Source organism: Poecile atricapillus, chromosome W, assembly GCF_030490865.1.
Source record: "Poecile atricapillus isolate bPoeAtr1 chromosome W, bPoeAtr1.hap1, whole genome shotgun sequence".
Taxonomy (NCBI): Eukaryota; Metazoa; Chordata; class Aves; order Passeriformes; family Paridae; genus Poecile; species Poecile atricapillus.
The window spans coordinates 16548644-16567556 of NC_081288.1; the positions used below are offsets into that span (position 1 = coordinate 16548644).

At 45.7% G+C, this 18913-nt stretch overlaps 1 protein-coding gene across 1 annotated transcript; it reads left to right on the forward strand.

Annotated features, from left to right (window-relative positions):
• The first annotated feature begins 393 nt into the window (after positions 1–393).
• Positions 394–18574, forward strand: LOC131592195 (transmembrane 7 superfamily member 3-like). The gene is made up of 12 exons (XM_058863537.1): positions 394–536; positions 6573–6727; positions 8521–8671; positions 9793–9913; positions 10644–10815; positions 11112–11289; positions 12567–12653; positions 13061–13141; positions 13834–13986; positions 15082–15179; positions 15745–15907; positions 16374–18574. The coding sequence occupies exons 1-12, from the start codon at positions 467–469 to the stop codon at positions 16634–16636; spliced, it is 1692 nt and encodes a 563-aa protein (XP_058719520.1). The 5' UTR covers positions 394–466; the 3' UTR covers positions 16637–18574.
• Positions 18575–18913: the final 339 nt, after the last annotated feature.

Sequence of the window (18913 nt, forward strand, 5' to 3'; positions counted from 1 at the left end):
AATCTAAACCTCATCTCCACCAGTGTGAAGCCATTTCTCTTATCCTGTCACTACAAGCCTTTGTAAATAACCACTCTGTAGCCTTGCCACAGATGCTGAGGGTGCAGCAATAATACTAGCTAATCCCCTCAAAGCGTTTTCCCGACAGCGCGGTTGGGTGAGGATTTTGTTTGCCTGCCTACGTAAGCTGGGAGGCGGGGTCTTTTCTCTGTCCATAGCTAAACCCATGTTCCAAGGTGCCAGTCCATGCCCCACCGTGCATTTTTAAGAGCTCGCAGCTGCTACCGCGGCCAAGCGCTCCCTCTCCGCGCTCCCCCCGCCCTTCCCGGCAGGGCCCTCCCGCAGGTGCCTGAGGGGGGCGGGAGCGACCCCTGCCGGGCGGGTCCCGCCCCCAGCGCCTGTCCCGCCCCGGCTGCCCGGCCCTTTCCCGGCCTCAGCCCCCTTTCCCCGTTCCCTCCGCAGCGCCATGCGGGTCTCGCCTCTCCCCGCGCTGCTCCTGCTGCTCGTGGGGGTCCTGCGCCATGGCGGAGCCTCAGGTGAGGGCGGTGTGAGCCAGAGCGGGGGGGCGCGCGGGGCTGTGGCCGCCATTAGGAGGCCGGAGGAGCCCGGCTCGTAGCGGGAGCCGCGGGGCTGTGCCCGGGGTAATGTCCAGCGGCAGCGGCTTGCTGCGACTGCAGAGCCTTTTGGGGTGTCCCCGGTGCTGGCCGCTGGCCGGAGGGATGAGCAGGGGTGCGGAGCTAGGCTGCCTGCGGCGCTGCAGAAACGCTGTGTGTATTCATGGTTATCTTATATGCAAGCAAGGAGAACCACCCTCTTTATTTATTTTTTTTTTCTTTCCCTTTCCCTCCCTATCCGCCTATTTTATTTATTTTTATATATATATATATATATATATATATATATATATATATATATATAATATATATATATTTTGCACCTTAATTTCTGTGAACGCCATACTTTTAACTGTTTCATGGATAATTCGGAATGATTTGAACCGCGCCGTTGCGGGGATGCGCTACGCTGATGCGGCTGCTGCCTATAGGGCTGTGTCCCCCATACAGCAACAAGGTGGCATTCCCTACCTATGAACATGAGCTTACCTGACAAAGGGAAGGAACATGGTTAAAAGTAGGTTTGTTTTGGTTTGCTTGGGGTTTTTTTCCGCCCGACCATGTACAGGTGGTCACGGGTTCCCACCACCCTAGTGGATGGTGGGTTGAAAACAACTACTGCTATAAAATTAGAGAAAGGAGCAAACCCTACCGTTTGCAGCTTGATTCATAAAGTTACTTGTTTGTACTGATGAAATCTGACTTTATTTGGCATGGGCTTTTTTTGTAATTTCCCTGTGTTCTGCATGTGACTAAAATAGGAGTCCAGAGTTGAGTGTGCTGTTATAAATATAGTTTGGGAAGATTTACAGTCCTTTTTTTTTTTTTTTTGTTAAACTCTTATCTGTTCAAATAAAGGAAAAAATAAAGCTTCCTCTCAGAGATAATTCAGAGATAAGCAAACAGTCCTTTGTATTAGGGCTGATATAAGCCTCCTCCTCTTGGTTTTGCTTTATTTATACTCTTGCTTCTAACCATGGAATCATAGAATGGTTTGGGACCTTGAAGATCATGTTATTTCACCCCCTCTGCCATGGGCACCATCCACTAGACCAGGCTGCTTGATGCCCCACCCAACCTGGCATTGAATAAATTGAGCTTAATTGTCCCGAAGGAGACTCTTGGGATTCTTTGCTGGGCTGCAGGACAGCGTTTGGAACCAGCCTCAGGTGTGGAAGGCTCCTCTCTGCCCAAGTTTCATGCCCAAGATCCTAATGGAGAGCCAAGTATTCGCTGTTTCTTGGTTTGGCTGGGCACCTGATGGTGGCAAGCAGGTGTGAGAATGAAGGCTCAGGGTTCTTGGACCTTAATGGTTATCTTAAAGGATGCTGACAAGCAGTTTGTCTCCTGGACTTGATGAAAATGGGTCATGCGTTGAGTAATTTTTTTAGAATATTTAAAAAGGCAAAGCAACTATGAGCCTAAGCAAACTGCTTTGCCTTAAAGGAACCTGTTGCTGTTTTTCCTTGCATGATTGAGGGTGGAGGGGGAAAGTATTTTCATTGTGAAAAGCTAATAAGCTGTGTAATTTGTGTACCAGAGTCTAGCTGATCATTAGGGCCTTTAAACAAGTCCATTTGCTTAATGGTTCACTGATTTGAAATTGTGTTGTGTTATTCAGTTGTGGACACCCACTTTGCAGGGATGGGCTCTGCTAACTCCTAATCCTTGAAGATCCTGCTTCATTCTAAAGGTGCTGACTAGTAAAATCTTTGTGTGGCCTGTGTTGCCTCACTGGGCTTCTGATAGGCTCCTCAAATTTGGTCTTTGTGCAGAAGTGTTTTGTACATTGTGTTTGTTGCCTTCCAGGGAGCTCTATCTTCCTGAGGAGTTCAACTGGCCGTTGAGCCAAACCAGGCTGTTTAGTGTTGGAAAAACTGAAGTGAATTTATAGTGGAATCAGGACGTAGCAGTGCTTTTGTAAAAGGAGTTTATCTGGGTAAAACGTGTTTGTGCCAATTGTTTAGTCTACACAGAGATGATACTTTATAATGAGAGGTTCACACGTAACTCTTCCCTCACTTTTCAGGCTGTAAAGACCTCTAGCCTAGAGAACAGAATAGTCCTCTAGGATGGGAATGGTGCAGGTGGTGACAAGCCACATTCTCCTTTAAGCTGTTCTAAGCATGAGTCTCAGTACACACACAGACAAAGTTCAGAAGCTTTCAGAAATGTTCCTGCTTCTTTTGGGAGTGGGGTAGGTGCTGTATTTTTTGGGGTGTTCAGTAGTGTGGGAAGACAGATCTTGTAGCTGGACTCTCCCATCATCCGTGTCTACATGGCCTGCAGGTCTGATAGGATATGGCTCCAGGCTTTATTCTGTTAAGTAACTGTATGCTAATGTTTTTCTTACTCAAACTGAGTCAGTCTGAGCTTGCACTTCATCTTCATTAAATGTCTTCATGTGACTACTTGCTGTTATACTCCCTGCACTGGAAAGTTCTCCTTAGCTCCTGGAGCTCGCTTACATCAGGTTGTTCTGCACATCCACTACTGAAAGGTGCTTGGCACCCAGTAGAAATGTGTTTTCTCTGGCTGCACAGAACCTCTCTGAGGGAAGCATAAGGTTTGAGCAAGGCTCTCTAAGTGAAGACTGCTCTGTATGGGCAGTGGTAGAATTTTTTCAGTTGTGTTTCTTACTGGAGATCGGACTGCTAGGTGTTTTCAAGAACCCTGTGTGGTTAACTGCTCCGTGGTGATGGGGAGAGACACTTGGCTATTTGAGCTGGAAATGTGGTTTACTCAAAGCATCAGAGGAGCCAAGAGCCTGGCACTGAATCAGCACAATGGAAAAGATTCAAGCTTGGGTGTAGCCTGTTTGGGAAACTGTGTGTCACAGGGAAGGGATAACAAGTGCAGAGGCTGCGGAGTTGTCTTGTTTAGAGTTAGGAATAAGGACTTTTGATCTCAGGCTCCAGAAGGTTCTATTTCTTTTAATGTCTTTACTGGTTCTGCCCTTCATGGGAGAGAGAAGATAGTGTGGGGTGACAGAGTGGGCTGTTTGCTCTGTTCGCCAGTTCTGTATGCAGGACTATCTGTGCTCCAGTTCTGGTGATGTATGTGGAGTATGTATAACCATGCTCAGTGCTCCATCTCTGCTCTGTAGCCGCTTGGTTTCAGCAATACCGGCTTCCTTTGAGCGTCTGTGCAGTTGATAAGCTCTGTAATAGTGGGGGTTCCTCTCATGTATCTAACCCAAAACTGTGCTGATGTGCAGTGACTGTTACAACTCTTTCTACAGGGCAAGGAAGAGAGCAAAGCCTGACACCTTAGAGTGTTTCCAGACCTTCACTGTTGAAAGAATAAAACAAGTTGGGATGCCTGGATTTTGCGTCTGTCTGTTGCTGACTTCCTGGATCAACTCTCTCACTTTGTGAGGTGGTGTTAACTGTGCTGGTGGTCCTGCAGACGTGTTTGGTGGGCCACCTCCAGGCAGATCAAGCTTGCCCAAAGGAGAAGGTTGTATGCTGTGGCCAGCACTATGTGTGGTCATTGAGGTCTCTGTTTCTGTCCTTCAAAGGATGTTTGACAAGACTGTGTGACAAGACTCCGTGGTTCAGGGAGTCTAATACCTGTCTGGTATTAGAACCAGAGAACTGATGGTAGCAATAGGCCTGGTGAATTGTGAGTTGGCTAATTTAATCAATTAGTCTTGCTCACCATCTTCCCTTTCTGTTTCACTACACCGGGAATAACTTGTTCAAATGACAGAGATGGAGAAGGCTGGAAGGGTTCTGTGGCTGTGCAGGAATTGCTCTTCCAAAAACTTCTAAGAAGGTGTTGCTGCTCTGCAGTGCATCTTTTAGGCCTGGCCGGAGGTGTGGTTCAAGGAGCCTGTGAACAGCAAGCTGAATGCTACTTGTGTGATGGGTGTAGATGTTCCTGTTCTTCACCCTGAGCCTCTGCTCTTGTGCCCAGACTTTGGGGTAATGTGTGTCACATGCACTGTTCTTGGAGCAGTTATGCAAACAGGAAAGCAATATAGAACACCATACCTTAATTCACCACACTAATTAAACTTGAGAGAGTGCCTCTGACATTTAGAGTCTCATGATCACGCTGAAGTAGTGGCTGTGTGTGAATCTGTCCTTATTTATGCATAGGCCCCTGGGTATGGGCACGGAGTGGAGGTGAGAAACAAGGAGGAGCAATGCGGTTTTTTCCCCTTGATGTAGATCACACGGAGAATGTATAGTTTCAGCTGCTTTTCTTAAAAGAACATTGAACAGTGAATGTCTTGTGGTTCAGAAAGCTCTGCTGAAGGTTTTAAAGATCAAAGAAAAATATTTTTCCTTCATTGTAAGCTTTCACTGTAAATTTCTGGGTGTATAGATGTATAGTCTGTGCCTTCTGAATGCTTTTCTTTAGCATTCATACCACTACTTGCATTTCTGGTAGAACTTCAGCTAATGAGGAAAGATCTGAGGATATCTGAATGCTGCTCAAGGGATTCTGAAGAATCAGAAACTGAAGGGTACACAAAGCTGGGTTTTTTTGCAGCTTTAATTTTACATTAATTACTGTATGAAAATTTGGTGTAGAAATTTCTACCTTAACACAAACTGCAAATGATGGAGCAGAAAAATTGAGACTATTTCTTTCCTCACAAATGGTTTATGACCCCCCATATTTTAGCTGAGATTTCATTGGTGATGCAATACTGGTATTAATTGAATTTTGGGAGTGAGCATGTAAGGGCTGAAGTTCCCTCACTGTGTTGTGAGTGGAGGGGGCATGAGGATGGGAGCACCCCTCTGTTTACACATCAAGAGGCAAAGAAACTGGCCAATGATGCCAGTTCTTGGCAGGAGAGAGAGAAAAGTAACAGGAAAGCAGCTAGAGAGTACTGGGTATAGTTTCAGGAAAGAAAACTGTTCCCTCCCTTATGAATGGGAGCCCCCCTCTGTCACCAACAAGACTTCTTGGATGGTGCTGCTGCTGACTCTGTGTTAGGGAACTTGGCAGTCCAAACCCTTTCTACCAGAGGCAACTTCATTGAGGAAGTGTGTGTGTGTTCAGGCTTGATAAGTTTTAGGTCTGTTTCAGTACAGAGGCGGGCAGAAGAATTCAGGGAAAAGCCTGGAAGGCATTGTGAAGTGTGGTTGCAACCACTGACCAAAAAGCATCTTGTGGCTTCTGTGTGGCTGCTTCGCTTTCCTCCCTTGGCATTCCCTGCCCCTGCAGAACCCAGCACAGGGAGAGGCCAGGCTTGCTTGCAGAACTTGAATGGCAAGCCAAAGCTGATTCTCAAAGATCTTACATCCTAGGTCATGTGGTTCTCTTTAGACTAAAATGACAGTGGATCATGGGGTTATGCTCATTGTAAGAAGAGATGGTGTAGGTTGTGTCTAGGAAAAATTAGTCAGATTTTTGGGTCTAGAGATGGGGATGAAGCAGTCCTAATGATTAAAAACCGTTTGTCATCAAAAATTTTGGAATAGCTGAAATTGGGTAAATGTATGTACGTAAACTGCAGATTTGACTCTGTCTTCTGGAACTTTACTCCAATTTCCATGGTCTGTAGGAATTCACCTGGAAAGTCTGATGGATATTGTGCAAGTTGGCTGGCTGATACAAACATACCCACCTGTATCTGCTAAAGATCAGGCAGTCTTTAGTGTCTTCTCTTACTGATATTTTGGAGTCTGGTTGCCTGAGCTGGTGAGCTCAGCTGTATCAAATCCTGATTCCTGGTGAGAAGCTCTGTCCCTGTCCTCGGGTGAGTGCCAGGCTGCAGGACAGGTACCCTGGCTGTGCCTATATCTGCAGGTACAACTCTGTGTGCAGCAGTCTCTGAAAGCTTGGTACAGCTCACAGGATGAAAGCAGCACAAAGCAAAATCCTGCTCTGCTCCCAGCTGACTAATACTGGGCTACTGGAAACTTCCAGGCTTCCCTGGTAATTGCTTCCCTCTGGACCAAAAGAAACCCTGTATCTTCATTTTTTTTTGTAATGCAGGTCTTCTTGAACTCTCCTTGGGAAAATTCAGAAATGTGCTACTTAACCAGACCAATCCAGTTGAGGCTGTAATCAGGAACATTGCCAGCAACGTGACTGTGGTTATTTTTCAAGTGCATGTCCAACAGAGTGATGTGGTGATATCCTTTGATAAGGTAAGAGTGTCACTTCTGTTAAGCGCTGTCTCTCTTTCAACAAAGGACTTGGCTATGGTACATGTAGGAGTATTGAACTGAAGCTGTATAAATAATGAGTGTCTTTTACCTACTTGGCTTTTAGACAGTGTTACTGTAGCTTCAGAAATGCTTTCTTGTACTTATATGTCATAGCTGCTGTTTTGAAAGACTGAATGCTAAAGGAATGTCAGAGCTGGTTTGAAAATGTTTCAAGGCTCTTTATTTGGTAGAAGTGATGCTTTTGTCATGTGGCTCTACTGACTGTTGTCCATCAACTTGTCATATTAAAACCAGATCTGTATGTTTGCCAGATGCCCCATACATGTTCACTTGGGGATGTTTAGTTCTGCTGTTCCCATGGCTTGAATCTAACCACTGCAGATGATGTGTTATCCCAGCTCCTTGTCCTGAATCTAATTCTCCTTTGGTAACACATGGAGAAGTTCTTCCACGTACTCCAGTGAAAGCTGCTACTTCTAGACAGCAATAAAAGCATTCCCTCTGCTATACCCTGGATCCCAGTAATGATGGGACAAAATGAGCCTAATCTAAAGTACTGATTTTTGTTGTGGTGGTGCTGGGAGGCTCTCACTGGTATTTGAACAGAACACTGACTAAGCTGAAGGTGGTAAATGGAGGTCTGACAGTTGCAATTGAGTTCCTCTCTCTCTACCAGCGTCTTTGAAATCAGAATATACTGAGTGCCAAGATGTATCCTGGGAATCTTAGAAGATGAATGACCTGTAACACAAGTCATCCAGCTCCGCCATCCTTGTACTGATCCAACAGCCAGGATTACAGGGCTGAGGCATTACTGTTACACTTGTTCAGTCTTTACTTGCCATTGAAGAATCCTTTGCTGCCAGTTCAGATCCTCTTTGCATTCGTGGGCCTTACCAGGCCAAGGGTAGTGATGCATAAATGCAGCTGTTCTGCTTTTAGGGCTGGCCTGCTTCTAGAAATATGAAGCTGAGCCAGACCTTGAAATCTGCCAGGTCCAGTGCATTTCCTTACAGCATTGCCTTGAGTGACTGACTGCCTTGGCCAAAGGCACTTTCCATGCTGAAAATGTGGCTGCAGGTCAACTGGTTGTTCCAGCTGTGAGACTGTGATACTGTCATTGCTGCCTAATCTTTCCTCAAGAGCCCTACTTCTGGAAGGGATGGTGGTTCTGGTCAGTAACTGGTCTGGCCTCAAAAACATCTGGCATTGCTAGTGTTAAGGAAGCTGTCATACAATCATCTCTGTTCTGGTTGAGATAGGAAGGTGCTTCTATATGCTGGTTCCCAGAACACTTCCTTGCTGCCATCTACAACATTTTGTGAGGCATATTCCAGTCCTTCTACATTTTTTCTAGTCAAGCCATTGCCAGATCTACTAGCTAGATTTCTCTGCAACTTGCTTATGATTATCAGCTTTTTAGTAATCCCACACTTGTCACTTGGGTTTTTGAGCCTGAGCCAGTCAGTGCATGATGTCAGAGCTCCCTTTTTTCACCAGCTAGGGGTGCCATCCAGAGGGGCCTTGACAGGGTTGAGAAGTGGGCCTATGCAGACCTCATACAGTGGAGCTGGACAATTCCAAGCACAGTTTGGGCAAAGTACATTTTGGACAAAGCCTGATCTGTTTTAACTGGCACTGATGTGTGTGCCTGGCAGGTTTGTGGCAGGAAACAGCACTTGTGATATTATCAAAATACATAAATATTATCAAACTGTGATAGGAAACTTCTCAAAAAGAACTACTTGTTTCTATCATTTGTTTCTATGCAGACTCCATCGGTGAACAGCTCAGGAATTGGGGTAGACAAAGGGCTGGTGTCCATCCTTCGGCCTGAGCAGACCGTGTGTACGTGGTACGTGCGTGCCCTGGATGCTGGCCAGGTGCTCAGCACTGCCATCTCTATTCCCTACATGGAGAAAGGTACGTGCTCAGGACATGCCAGCTCTGCTCAGTCAAGTCATTGTGGAATGAAGTGTTGACCTTTCAGTCTTACATATAGAAGTGGAAATCTGATGGGGATACCAGAAATTATTTTGAAATGGGCTGAAAAGGTTTATATTGACACTGCTGAATTGTGAGTTGTGTCTAGGATGTACTCCTTGGTCTTGCCATGATTTAAGCCTTAGAATAGAAAACTGTGGTGCAGGTGATCATGGAATCACAAATCTGTTTTGATTGGAAAGGGACCATAAAGATCATCCAGGTCCACCCCCTGCCATGGGCAGGGACAACTTCCACTACCTCAGGTTGCTCAGAGCCCCCTCCAGCATGGCCTTGGACACTTTCAGGGATCCAGGGGCAGCCAGAGCTTCTCTGGGCAACCTGTGCCAGGCCTCACCACCCTCACAGGAAGGAACTACTTCTTCATATCCAATCTAAATCTACCCTCCTTGAGCTTAAAGCCATTCCCTCCTGTCCTATCACCCCTAGGCCCTTGTAAAAATTCCTTCTCCAGCTTTCTTGTAGGCTCCCTTCAGGTATGGGGGTGCTGCTGGAAAGGTCTCACCAGAGCCTTCTCCAGGCTGAACAACCCCTACTCTGGGCCTCTGCTCATAGGAGAGATACTCCATCCCTCATCTTCATGGTCCTCCTTTGGACTAACTCCAGTAGGTCCACATCCTTCTTGTGTTGGGGTGGGGTCTTGCCAGAGCAGACTAGAGGGGCAGAGCCCCCCTCTCTGGCCCTGCTGCCCACTTGTCTTTGCATGCAGGATGCTGGTGGCTGTCTGGGCTGTGAGCACATGTAGCTGGGTCATTTCAAGCTTCTCGTCAGCCAGCACCTCCAAGTGCTTTTATTCAGGTCTGCCCTAAATCCATTCTCCACCCAGCTTGTGTTTGTGCTTGGGATTGCCCTGACCCATATGCAGTCCCTTACAGGAGCTTCCATTCCAACACTTCAGTCACTGGAGTCTCCCATGTATTGGGGACCTGTCACAGGCTGCAGTGAGACCCTTTTGCTGCCTGCAGGACCAGCACCTTTCTGTGCTCAGCAAGCGGATTGTGCCTGCAAGTGCATAACTGCAGGTATCTTCTGTGTTCTAGATCCTATTCCTGGGGGCTGCAATCTAGAATTTGACTTGGAAGTGGATCCAAATCTTTATCTGGACTACACGTTGGTTGATATACACATCAAGTTTGCCCCTGCAAACTTGGGATATACCAGGTGTGTGGAAAACTTCAGTGCACTAAGCAAGACCTTTTGTCCTGTGTTTGGCCAAAAGGCTAAAGTAAGACCCTGCTGTAACAGCTGAACCATACAGCTGCTGGCAGGAATCTTGCTTGCTGCAACAAATGTAAATGGAGAAAAGGAGGAGGGGAAGGAGGTACTGCATGAGAGAGATAAAAATTGAGAGTTACATCTTGTGGGGGAGGTTATGCAATTTCAGAAATGTAAGCAGTCAATAAATACTGGACTTTCCATTCCTTGTAACAGCTTAATTTGTTTGAGGCTCAATTGTATGTTACAGCCAGTTTTATTTCTTTATTAGTACTAAAGCATGATAAGGACCCAGAATTTTTTTAACTTGAGACTTCAAGTTAAAAACTTGGTGTCGCAAGTGATAAGCAGGACATGGGGAAGACTGTGTTCAGAACTGCATGGAAAGACAAAGAGTAATGTTGTGGCTGTTGTGGCCTCTTTGAATTCTTGTTATGGCAATTCATAGGAAGCCTCTGTAAGTGTAAAGGCAGGTATCAGCACAGCCACCACCTGTGCCAGGGTGACTCTGTGTGATTATGTCCTGTGCTCACAAATACAGTCCAGTGTTGAGTTAGCTGCTGGTGCGTACCTCTAAAGAGCAGAGGCAAACACTGTGGACAGGTAACTGCTGAAAATGAATGTTAAGGTTTGGGGCCTTGTGCTGGGCACGTGGCTGATGTGTTTTTCATTGCAGAGGAGCAAACCCCCCCTCCTGTGATTCAGAGACTGGCCAGAGCTCCCGGTGGCGGCTGCGCTATGATGTGTACCAGTACTTCCTGCCCGAGAATGACCTGTCTGAGATGGTGCTCATGAGCCACATTCGGAAAATGTCTGGGGTACAGAGTATCAGAGCCAATGGCATTAAGGTGAGCCTGAAGCACTGGGTACCAGCCATGTGGAAGTGGTGCTCTCAAGTTGTCTCCTCCCCTGTGCTATCTTCCTGGAGGGGAGACATTAGTGGGCTCCCTGGCCCGCTGGGGAGTGGAATGACAGTGTTGCTAGACCTGGGTCAGGAGGCTGGTAGGGAACCTGAACTGTGCCCTCAGGCAGCAAGGAGCAGAATGGGGAGTGGGGGAATCTTCTCCCCTGTCAGAAAACACACTAGAGTTGGAGGGAAGGGTTCCATCCTGTGAGCCTCTAACACAGATATTTATTTTTCCAGATGCTTACGCTGACAGCTGATGACAAGACCAATGTCTACTTCTCATCACTTCCTGGACAAGGTGTGATCTACAATGTTGTGGTGTGGGATCCTCTTTGGAACAGTTCTGCTGCGTACATACCTGTGCATACATATGCCTGCAGCTTTGCTGACCTGGTAGATAACTGCTCTTCCCTCAGTAAGTCGGGAATTGTATCTCCTTGCCAACTCCTCTGCAGCTTGTTGTGCTCCAACATGCTGGATGTGCTTTAAGATTATTTTTCCAATGTGTGTAGATCTTTGCTTTACACTGTATCTATTTTGTTACTTTATGATGAAGTCTGCTTCTTGATTGAGGAGAAAGTCTAGAATGATGAAGTAAGACTAAGAAGAATCATTAGCAATTAAATGTTTAAGTTATTGGATTTTTAATATGTGACTTGCAAATGTAACTCTGAACTCCGTAGTGCCATCCCAGCTTTGTCCATTTCAACTGGATACATAATTTCAAATAATTTGTAGGTCTGAGGATGCTGGATGTGAAGCTGAGCTAATAAAACAGACCGGGTTAGGCTCCAGCCCGATTTTTGTAACTGTGCTGGTGCTAACAGGAATCAGTAACCTGCAGGTATTTTGAAAGAAGGCAGTCATCTAAAATAAGAACGAAGATAATGTCAGCAGTAGCAGAGTGACTGCCAAGTCATGCTGCTTTGTACAAAGCTATATAATGGTGGAATTTGAGCAGAAACGGAGCAGAGCTGCCACTCCCATTATGAATGCAGAAGGGACATGTGTAATTACTCATGTAATTAGTAGAATTTGGTTCATAAAGTAAGATTTGTTCTCATTATTTTCTTATATACTGTAACACAAGTGACTTGTCAAACTCAGTGTTGTCCTATGAAAAGGTGAGAAAAATTATCTAGGCTAAACCTCTCTAATTCAGAGCACATGGAAAATATTATTTACTTCTACAAATAGCTTAAATATAAGTAAGAAATTTGCGTAGAAGACAGAGGTGGGCCATAATGGGATGCTGATGATCATTTTTGTTGTATGGCAAATGTATGAGAGGGAGACAAAAGGTGAAGGCTGCAGTGATTAAGCCTATAGTTGCTGCCTGGGTCACTAATCCCATAGCACTGCCTTTTATAGATGACTGGATGTCCCATTTTTTAAGCCTGAGCAGAGAATTTTCAGGTAAATTTGTATCTGTATTATCAACAAATTGCATCTACTTACAGAATCTTCTCTTGAATAAGGAGGAAGCTCTTGATTTCTTAATCAGTCTGGGACTATTCCAATGTTCTGTTGAAGATCCTACCAAGCCATCTGTTAGCTCAGGCACTGCAAATCTGACAGAGTGGCAGCGCTCAAGTTGTCAGTAAAGCTTGTGACAGCAACCTGACCTTACCTTAATCTCTTTGTTGAGACTACTGGGTGGAATGCTCTACTAAATCTACCTTTTTATTGTAGGTAAACTCTCTACCAAAGTATTCTTCACTGCTTTTGGTATTCTTGGTCTTTTCACCTGCTTTTTTGGACACAGATTCTGGAAAACAGGTACTGAATATTTAATCTCTTAAGTCTGGTTGGAACTTCATAAATGTTGCTCTGTGTAACTTACAATGGTGAGGTTATTACCAAGATTCACTTGATAGTGATACTGTACCCGTTAGGTCCACTGCTTTGCTTTTATAGGCTCGGAGCCTTTAAGATCAGACTGGAAGTTTCTGGGATGCAGAGATGAGAAACCTAGAACTAGGAAGTGTGTTGGGCAATATAGCTATAAAGGTATCATTTTGGACTATCTGTAGTGTTTGATGACACCCCTGTCAAGAACAAAATGTTGTCTTCCCTCCTTTTGTGAGCTGCTATGTTCCTTCCCCATTGTAATATGGAGATGTCTGAGGATCCACTGAAGTGGGCTCAGTATGAAGCTTGCTAAATACTTTTTCCTTCTTTTCTAGATTTATTCTTCATGGGCTTCATTGTCGCAGCATTTGTTTTCTTTGTATTCATTACAAGGGTAACTGGCCTTAGTTATGATGGTGAGTAGATGTGTCAGGATATCCTGTGCTCTTCCCAAACTCTTGTTAGGGACCCTTCAGGTACAATCTCAATTGTGCTGTTGGCCAGCCACAGGAAGGATGCCTGGATGCTTGAGCTGTAATAGCTGAAAATATAACAGAGTAAATGTTCCCTCCAGCATCACAGTGATGCAGAATTAACAGCTGGATTTAATTTCTGTACCTATCCAAGGAAGAGAAGAGGTGTTGGAAACTGGAAATTTGCGACGTACTTTCTTCCTACTTTCACAATGCATGGGCCTCTGTTTCAGATCAAATGCAGGTTGCACCTGTAACATGGAAGTAGGTGATTGGTACCCAGCTTGTTAGACTAGACAGAATTAGTTCTTTCCATCTGTCCCACCTCATAGAATTCCTTTTTTTGATACATATGCAGTAGATGTAGCTACCTGAACTCCCTGGGAACTTGGAGTATGGATGTACACGGTACCGAAGCCTCCATTCCAGCCCTCCTGCCACTCATTCAACAGCACATCCCCAGCTGCAGGCTGGCATCTAAGTGAAGTACATGAAGCATGTGCTGACACTTTTATTTGTTACCTCTTGCAAACTCACTGAAAAAAGCCAAACAAGCATGTAAATAAAGCTGCTGAACATGTTACTGCAGGAATGGAAGTTTCCAGAATGCTGGAATTTTCTCTTCTCTCTTTCAGTGCGTCTTATTTTGACAGCAGTGGCTGGAATTATTGGAGGCCTGCTCTTGGTTGTGAGCTGGTGGAGATTTGGCTCTGTCCTGCTTAGCATGTTTGTTATTGGACTTGTGTTGGGATTTCTCTTCTCATCAACACTCTTCTTCACTCCCCTAGGTAAGCACTGAAATGGTGAGTGCTGTGTTCCTGCTGTGCTGCAGGCACGCTGCAAGGATCAGGAGTGAATGGCACGCTCTGGTTTATCTTAGTGGGATGTTTAACTTTCCCTTTGCACTGCAGAGAGGAATAGAGATGTACCTTCTTTCAGTTGTGCTGTAATTAAAACTACTTGGCAAAGGGGAAACTTGATTGTTTTGCAGAGAACTTGGTGACTCTTCCTACTTAAACTGTGTGCCATCTCTGTAACACCAGCTCTGCTCTAGGCATGTGCTTGCTCTCTTGTTCTCTGTCCAGAAGAAATCCCAGTAGAAAATCTAAAGTCTAATTTGAAGGCTTCAGGCATAAAGGCCTTAGACAAATTGCTTAAAAGCCAGTAAGCCTGCTGAGCTGGAGTCCCTCTGGGACATCAGAGCATCAGCTATACTTTATTGTAATACTCAGTTTCCAAACTCTTTTTAAGGTCCCCTGGTGGGACAGTTTTTCATTCTCCAGTCATCTGTGTTTGACTCACCATAATTCTGTGATAATCCATGCAGTCCCTAGTTGCTCTTCATTAAAGTGGAGCAGTGATTCAGCTGCAGGTCATCTTGTCCCCTCTGGTGAATCCATAGGCCTTAGAAGGCAGGGAGAGCAAAGAAGGGTTTAATTTTCCTAAAGCTCAGAAGAATTTGTTGCCCAGTGGTGTTGTGATGGCTACATTTGCATCATGCTCTGGAGTCAGATGCAGAGTTTTAGCTTAGAAACCCATAAAGGCAACAAAACAGCTTCTTATTGGGCAGCAGTACTCTGGTACTTTTCATTCTTACTAGGTGAGGAACGTGTACCTTGTCAGAAATCTTTGTTCCGTGGACAAGATCTGCTGTTCCAGCACAGGGTTACAGGACCTGTGCTCAACTGGGACAGTATTTCTGTTCTTGAATGACTGTTCCAATACATCTTAAACAGTCAGGATTTGAGCTCAAAAGCTGGGCTTTTCAACAATGTACTCCAGGTATTTCTGAATGTACAGAATTTTTTGGGGAAAAAGCTGCCCCCCAAACACTTGTGAGAAAGGAAATGTTTCTCTCACTGGTAAATGTGGTGTCTTGGCAGGAGACTACAGGGTCTTCCGTGACGATGTGGTGTTCTGGGTGACCTTTACTTGTGTAGCCTTGATGATTCCAGTGCTTTTTGTTGGCTGCCCAAGAATTGTAAGTAATTGTGCTTTCACCTCAGAAGGAGAGAGGGAGAAGGGGGGGTCAGACTTCTTAATGCAAAACGTTGCCCCATGGAATATGTACAGAAAACTTAGCACAGCTTTGTGAAGCTCGGCACAGGGCCAGTTGCAGGCAGTTCCTGTCCAGCCCCACTTGTGCTGAATGGTCCATAAGCTAAGGAATGACTTGGGTGTAGTTTTGCCCACAGCATCCACTAAAGTCTGCATTTAGTTGACTTGTGCTGTCTTATCAGCTGTCTATGGCTGGGTAACAGATGTGTGCAGCTGATTTATCACAAAAGAACTGATAAAAATTGCAAAATACTTGCCCAGGGAAGCTGTGGCTGTCTCATCCCCAGCAGTGTTCAGGCCAGGTTGGATGGGGCTCTGACTAAGCTGGGGCATTGGAAGGTGTCCCTGCCCATGGCAGGGGGTTGGAACTGGATGAGCTTTTAGGTCCATTTTAATCCAGGCCACTCCATGATTCTACTGTCCTAGTGAGGTAGGGAATAAAGAGTGTTCATCAGTCTCCTAAGGCTGTGTTTTTTCTCCTTGTCTAGCTGAACATCCTGGCTTCTGGAATAGTGGGATCTTACACAGTAGTCCTGGCCATTGCTTGTTACGTCTACACAAGCCTTGCTTACATCACCTTAGACCTGCTCAGAAGGGTCCTCAACAATTACTTCAGCAGAGCTTATACCAATGTGCCTTTTCAAAGGAATGGTGAGTCCTCCTGAGACTTTATTCTCTTTTTTAGGAGGAAGCACTGCCTCTCTGGCTCTGGTAAACAGTGAGTGAGGGCAGGAAGGGGATGGAAGAAGAACACAGCACAGTGTGAGATTTAACATCCACATGAGAAATTCTAGTCTTTCAAAAGCAATACTGAGTGGACTCAAAGGCAGGAACCTTCCTGCTGGTGTTGTGACAAAGGCCCTTGTGAAAGGTGCTGCTCAGACTTGGGCTGACAGCTTGCTGAGGAGTGTGCAGAGTGGGCAGTCAAAGGCCTAATACAAGGAAGAGACTCTTCCCAACTCCGTGTGTATCCTGGCCTCTGTATGGAGCCTCTGGGCATCCGAGGATGTGGGGATGATACTTCATTCCTTTCTGTCACTAAACTAGTTCAGTGTTTGTGCTTGGGAAAGCAAGGAATGTTCTGCTTTGCTACAGGAATCTGTTTGTCTTTCTCCAGACTTCATCATCCTGTCAGTGTGGGTGATGCTGGCCCTCAGCGGGGTCACTGTGCAGCTACGCCGGGAGAGGAGTGAAATGCCCTTCCCACCACATCCCTATCTCACCTGGAAGAGGGAAAGGGAGCGTAGAAGCACCAATGTCTTAGACCCCAGCCATCACATCCCTCCCCTGAGAGAGAGGATCCACAACAAGCTGCTGCATATCAAAGAGTTCTTCCAGAAAGATCAGCCAGCTGGGGAGAGAACTCCACTGCTTCTGTAACCTGCCAAATAACTGGTGGGAATGGAGAGGGAGGATCTGGGAATGGTGAGATGATTACCAGCAACCAGCCAGTGGTGCAGGATTTACCACTGCTAATTTGTCCTGCTGAATAAGAGATTGCTGCGTGCCCAGCTTGGCAGAGCAGTTACCTGCCCAGTACACTACAGGCTGTTTGTGACTCCTCTGTGGCACACTCTGCCTGCTTCAACCTGCTTGTGTCCACCTGCAGAATCCTGTACTCGTGGCCAAGGACAGGCATTGATCCTGTGGGGTCTACTTTGCTTTTTGGGTATGTGAAATATCAAACAGGCCTTGGAAAGCAACCTGCTGATTGTCCCCTTGCATGTGGAAATGTCTGCTGAGGCAGCTCCCAACTCACTCCCAAGAGTGGTCAGCCTGTCTAGCTGTGAGGGGAGGGGACAAGGACTGGCTGTACAGGGAGTTCTTCCAGCAGGAACTGAGCATCTCCTTCTAATAAAGGTACAAAACATGTGGCTGCAGACACACTGGTTTCCAAGAAGTGTTACTGAACCTTGCAAGCTGAACTGAGTGACTTGAATTGAAACTGCACTGAGTTAACTGTTGTACGTGTGCACTATGGGGAATGGGGACTGATCTGATCTAAGACTTTTTCCTTCGACTTTGGGTGGTTCTGTAGCAAGCTGGTCATCTGGTCTCTGTGCAGAGATGGCTGCTAAGAGCACACAAGAGTTTTGTCTCCCTGTTTGCTTTCTGAACAGCCTGTGTCTTGTTTCTGTTCTGGTATAGTATCTTTTTTGATGGTGCTGTCATAAAAGAAAAGACTAAGTAAGCTCTTTGTAGCCAATGGCAATTTTTTCCCCCTGGAGTTGCCTGGAACACTAATAATTTATTTTTAATCATCTTTTAATTTTGCCTTTAAGGGATGAAAACATCATTCAGCTAGCAAGGTACTGATCAGGAACCTTGCTGACTGAATGTGTTCATTACCTATTTTGAATTGCATCTGCCCAAAGCAGAACGTAGTATAAAAAGAGATGAGGGACCAATCTCATGTGGTGGCTTTATGCTCTTCCTTAAAAAAAACCCCAAGAGCCACTATCAAAATGTCAACTGGAACAATGCGTTTTTGGCTCATCCCAAGGAGACCTGAGGGTGTTTTACCGTGCTTGTCCCTTGTGCCCCATCCTGGTCTCCAGTGGGGTTCTGTCATGCACTGAAGGATGGCTCAAGTCCCACGTCCTGTACCTTGACACAGGGTATGCTGACTCTTCCTCCTCCCTGTGTGTGAACCTTCACTGAGGGCAGCCAAGTGCACAGTCCTGCCTGGGTGAAGCAAGTGGTCACTTAGGTGCCTGCATGGAGCTTCCATGAGAGAATTCCCCAGGGGTGGAAGCCTAAGCTCTCAACCACCACTTTAAATTCTTGGTATGAAATCTGTAAGAAACAGCTCTTGCTGAGGAAACTGGCAAAAGAACTTTATCTGGGAACTTCTTTGGAAGTTAAAACACCCTGGCATAGACAGGAATTAATGACTTTTAAATGGCTTTTCTTTAAGGAGTGAGAACTCAGAGACAGTGTCTGAGGTGACTGAACCTTTCTGATGTTTAAAGACAAATCCCGTCATTGCTTGGACCTGGACCATCTGCCTCAAACAGCAAAGCAAGGCTGAAATCCTTCAGTTTGGGTCTTATTTCCTTGTGCTGTTGTGTGGCACATGGGGTAAGCAAGGAGCTCTTCCCTGGGTCTCTGCCCGTCCTCCCCACACTGTTCCTGAGCATGTCTCTGCCGCGTGTAATGGCAAGCAGCAAACACTTCTGTGGTGTAGAAATGCTCTTAAACATGTTTACCGTGGTGGGTTTTTATAACTGCTGCGATTTACATTGTGCAAGAAACAAGTTTAACTCTAATTTTCTATATCTTTTATAATAAAGATGTCTTTTCAATGATGCTTCTACAGTTTAGCCTCTGCCTTTGATCTTGCTGGGAGAGTTTACTTTGAAAAATTTCTTCTGGCGAGGGCTGAGGTGGGGGAGCTTGGCTGGCGTTGCAGTGACACCCAGAGGCTGAGAGTGTGGCGAGTGCTCTGTGAAGCCACTGAGAGAAGTGAAGTGTGTGGTCCAGAGAGGCTTTTTTTTTTGAGAGCTTTGTCAGATGAGGCTCTAGAGAACAAAGGAATGGTTGTCATACCCTACTTGCCTGAAAACAGGTCTGCAAGATCACATAAGAATCTTCTAGAAGAAGTGGACTTTGAACTCTTTTTCTGAGATCCTGACTTGGAGATTCTTTCCTTTTTTT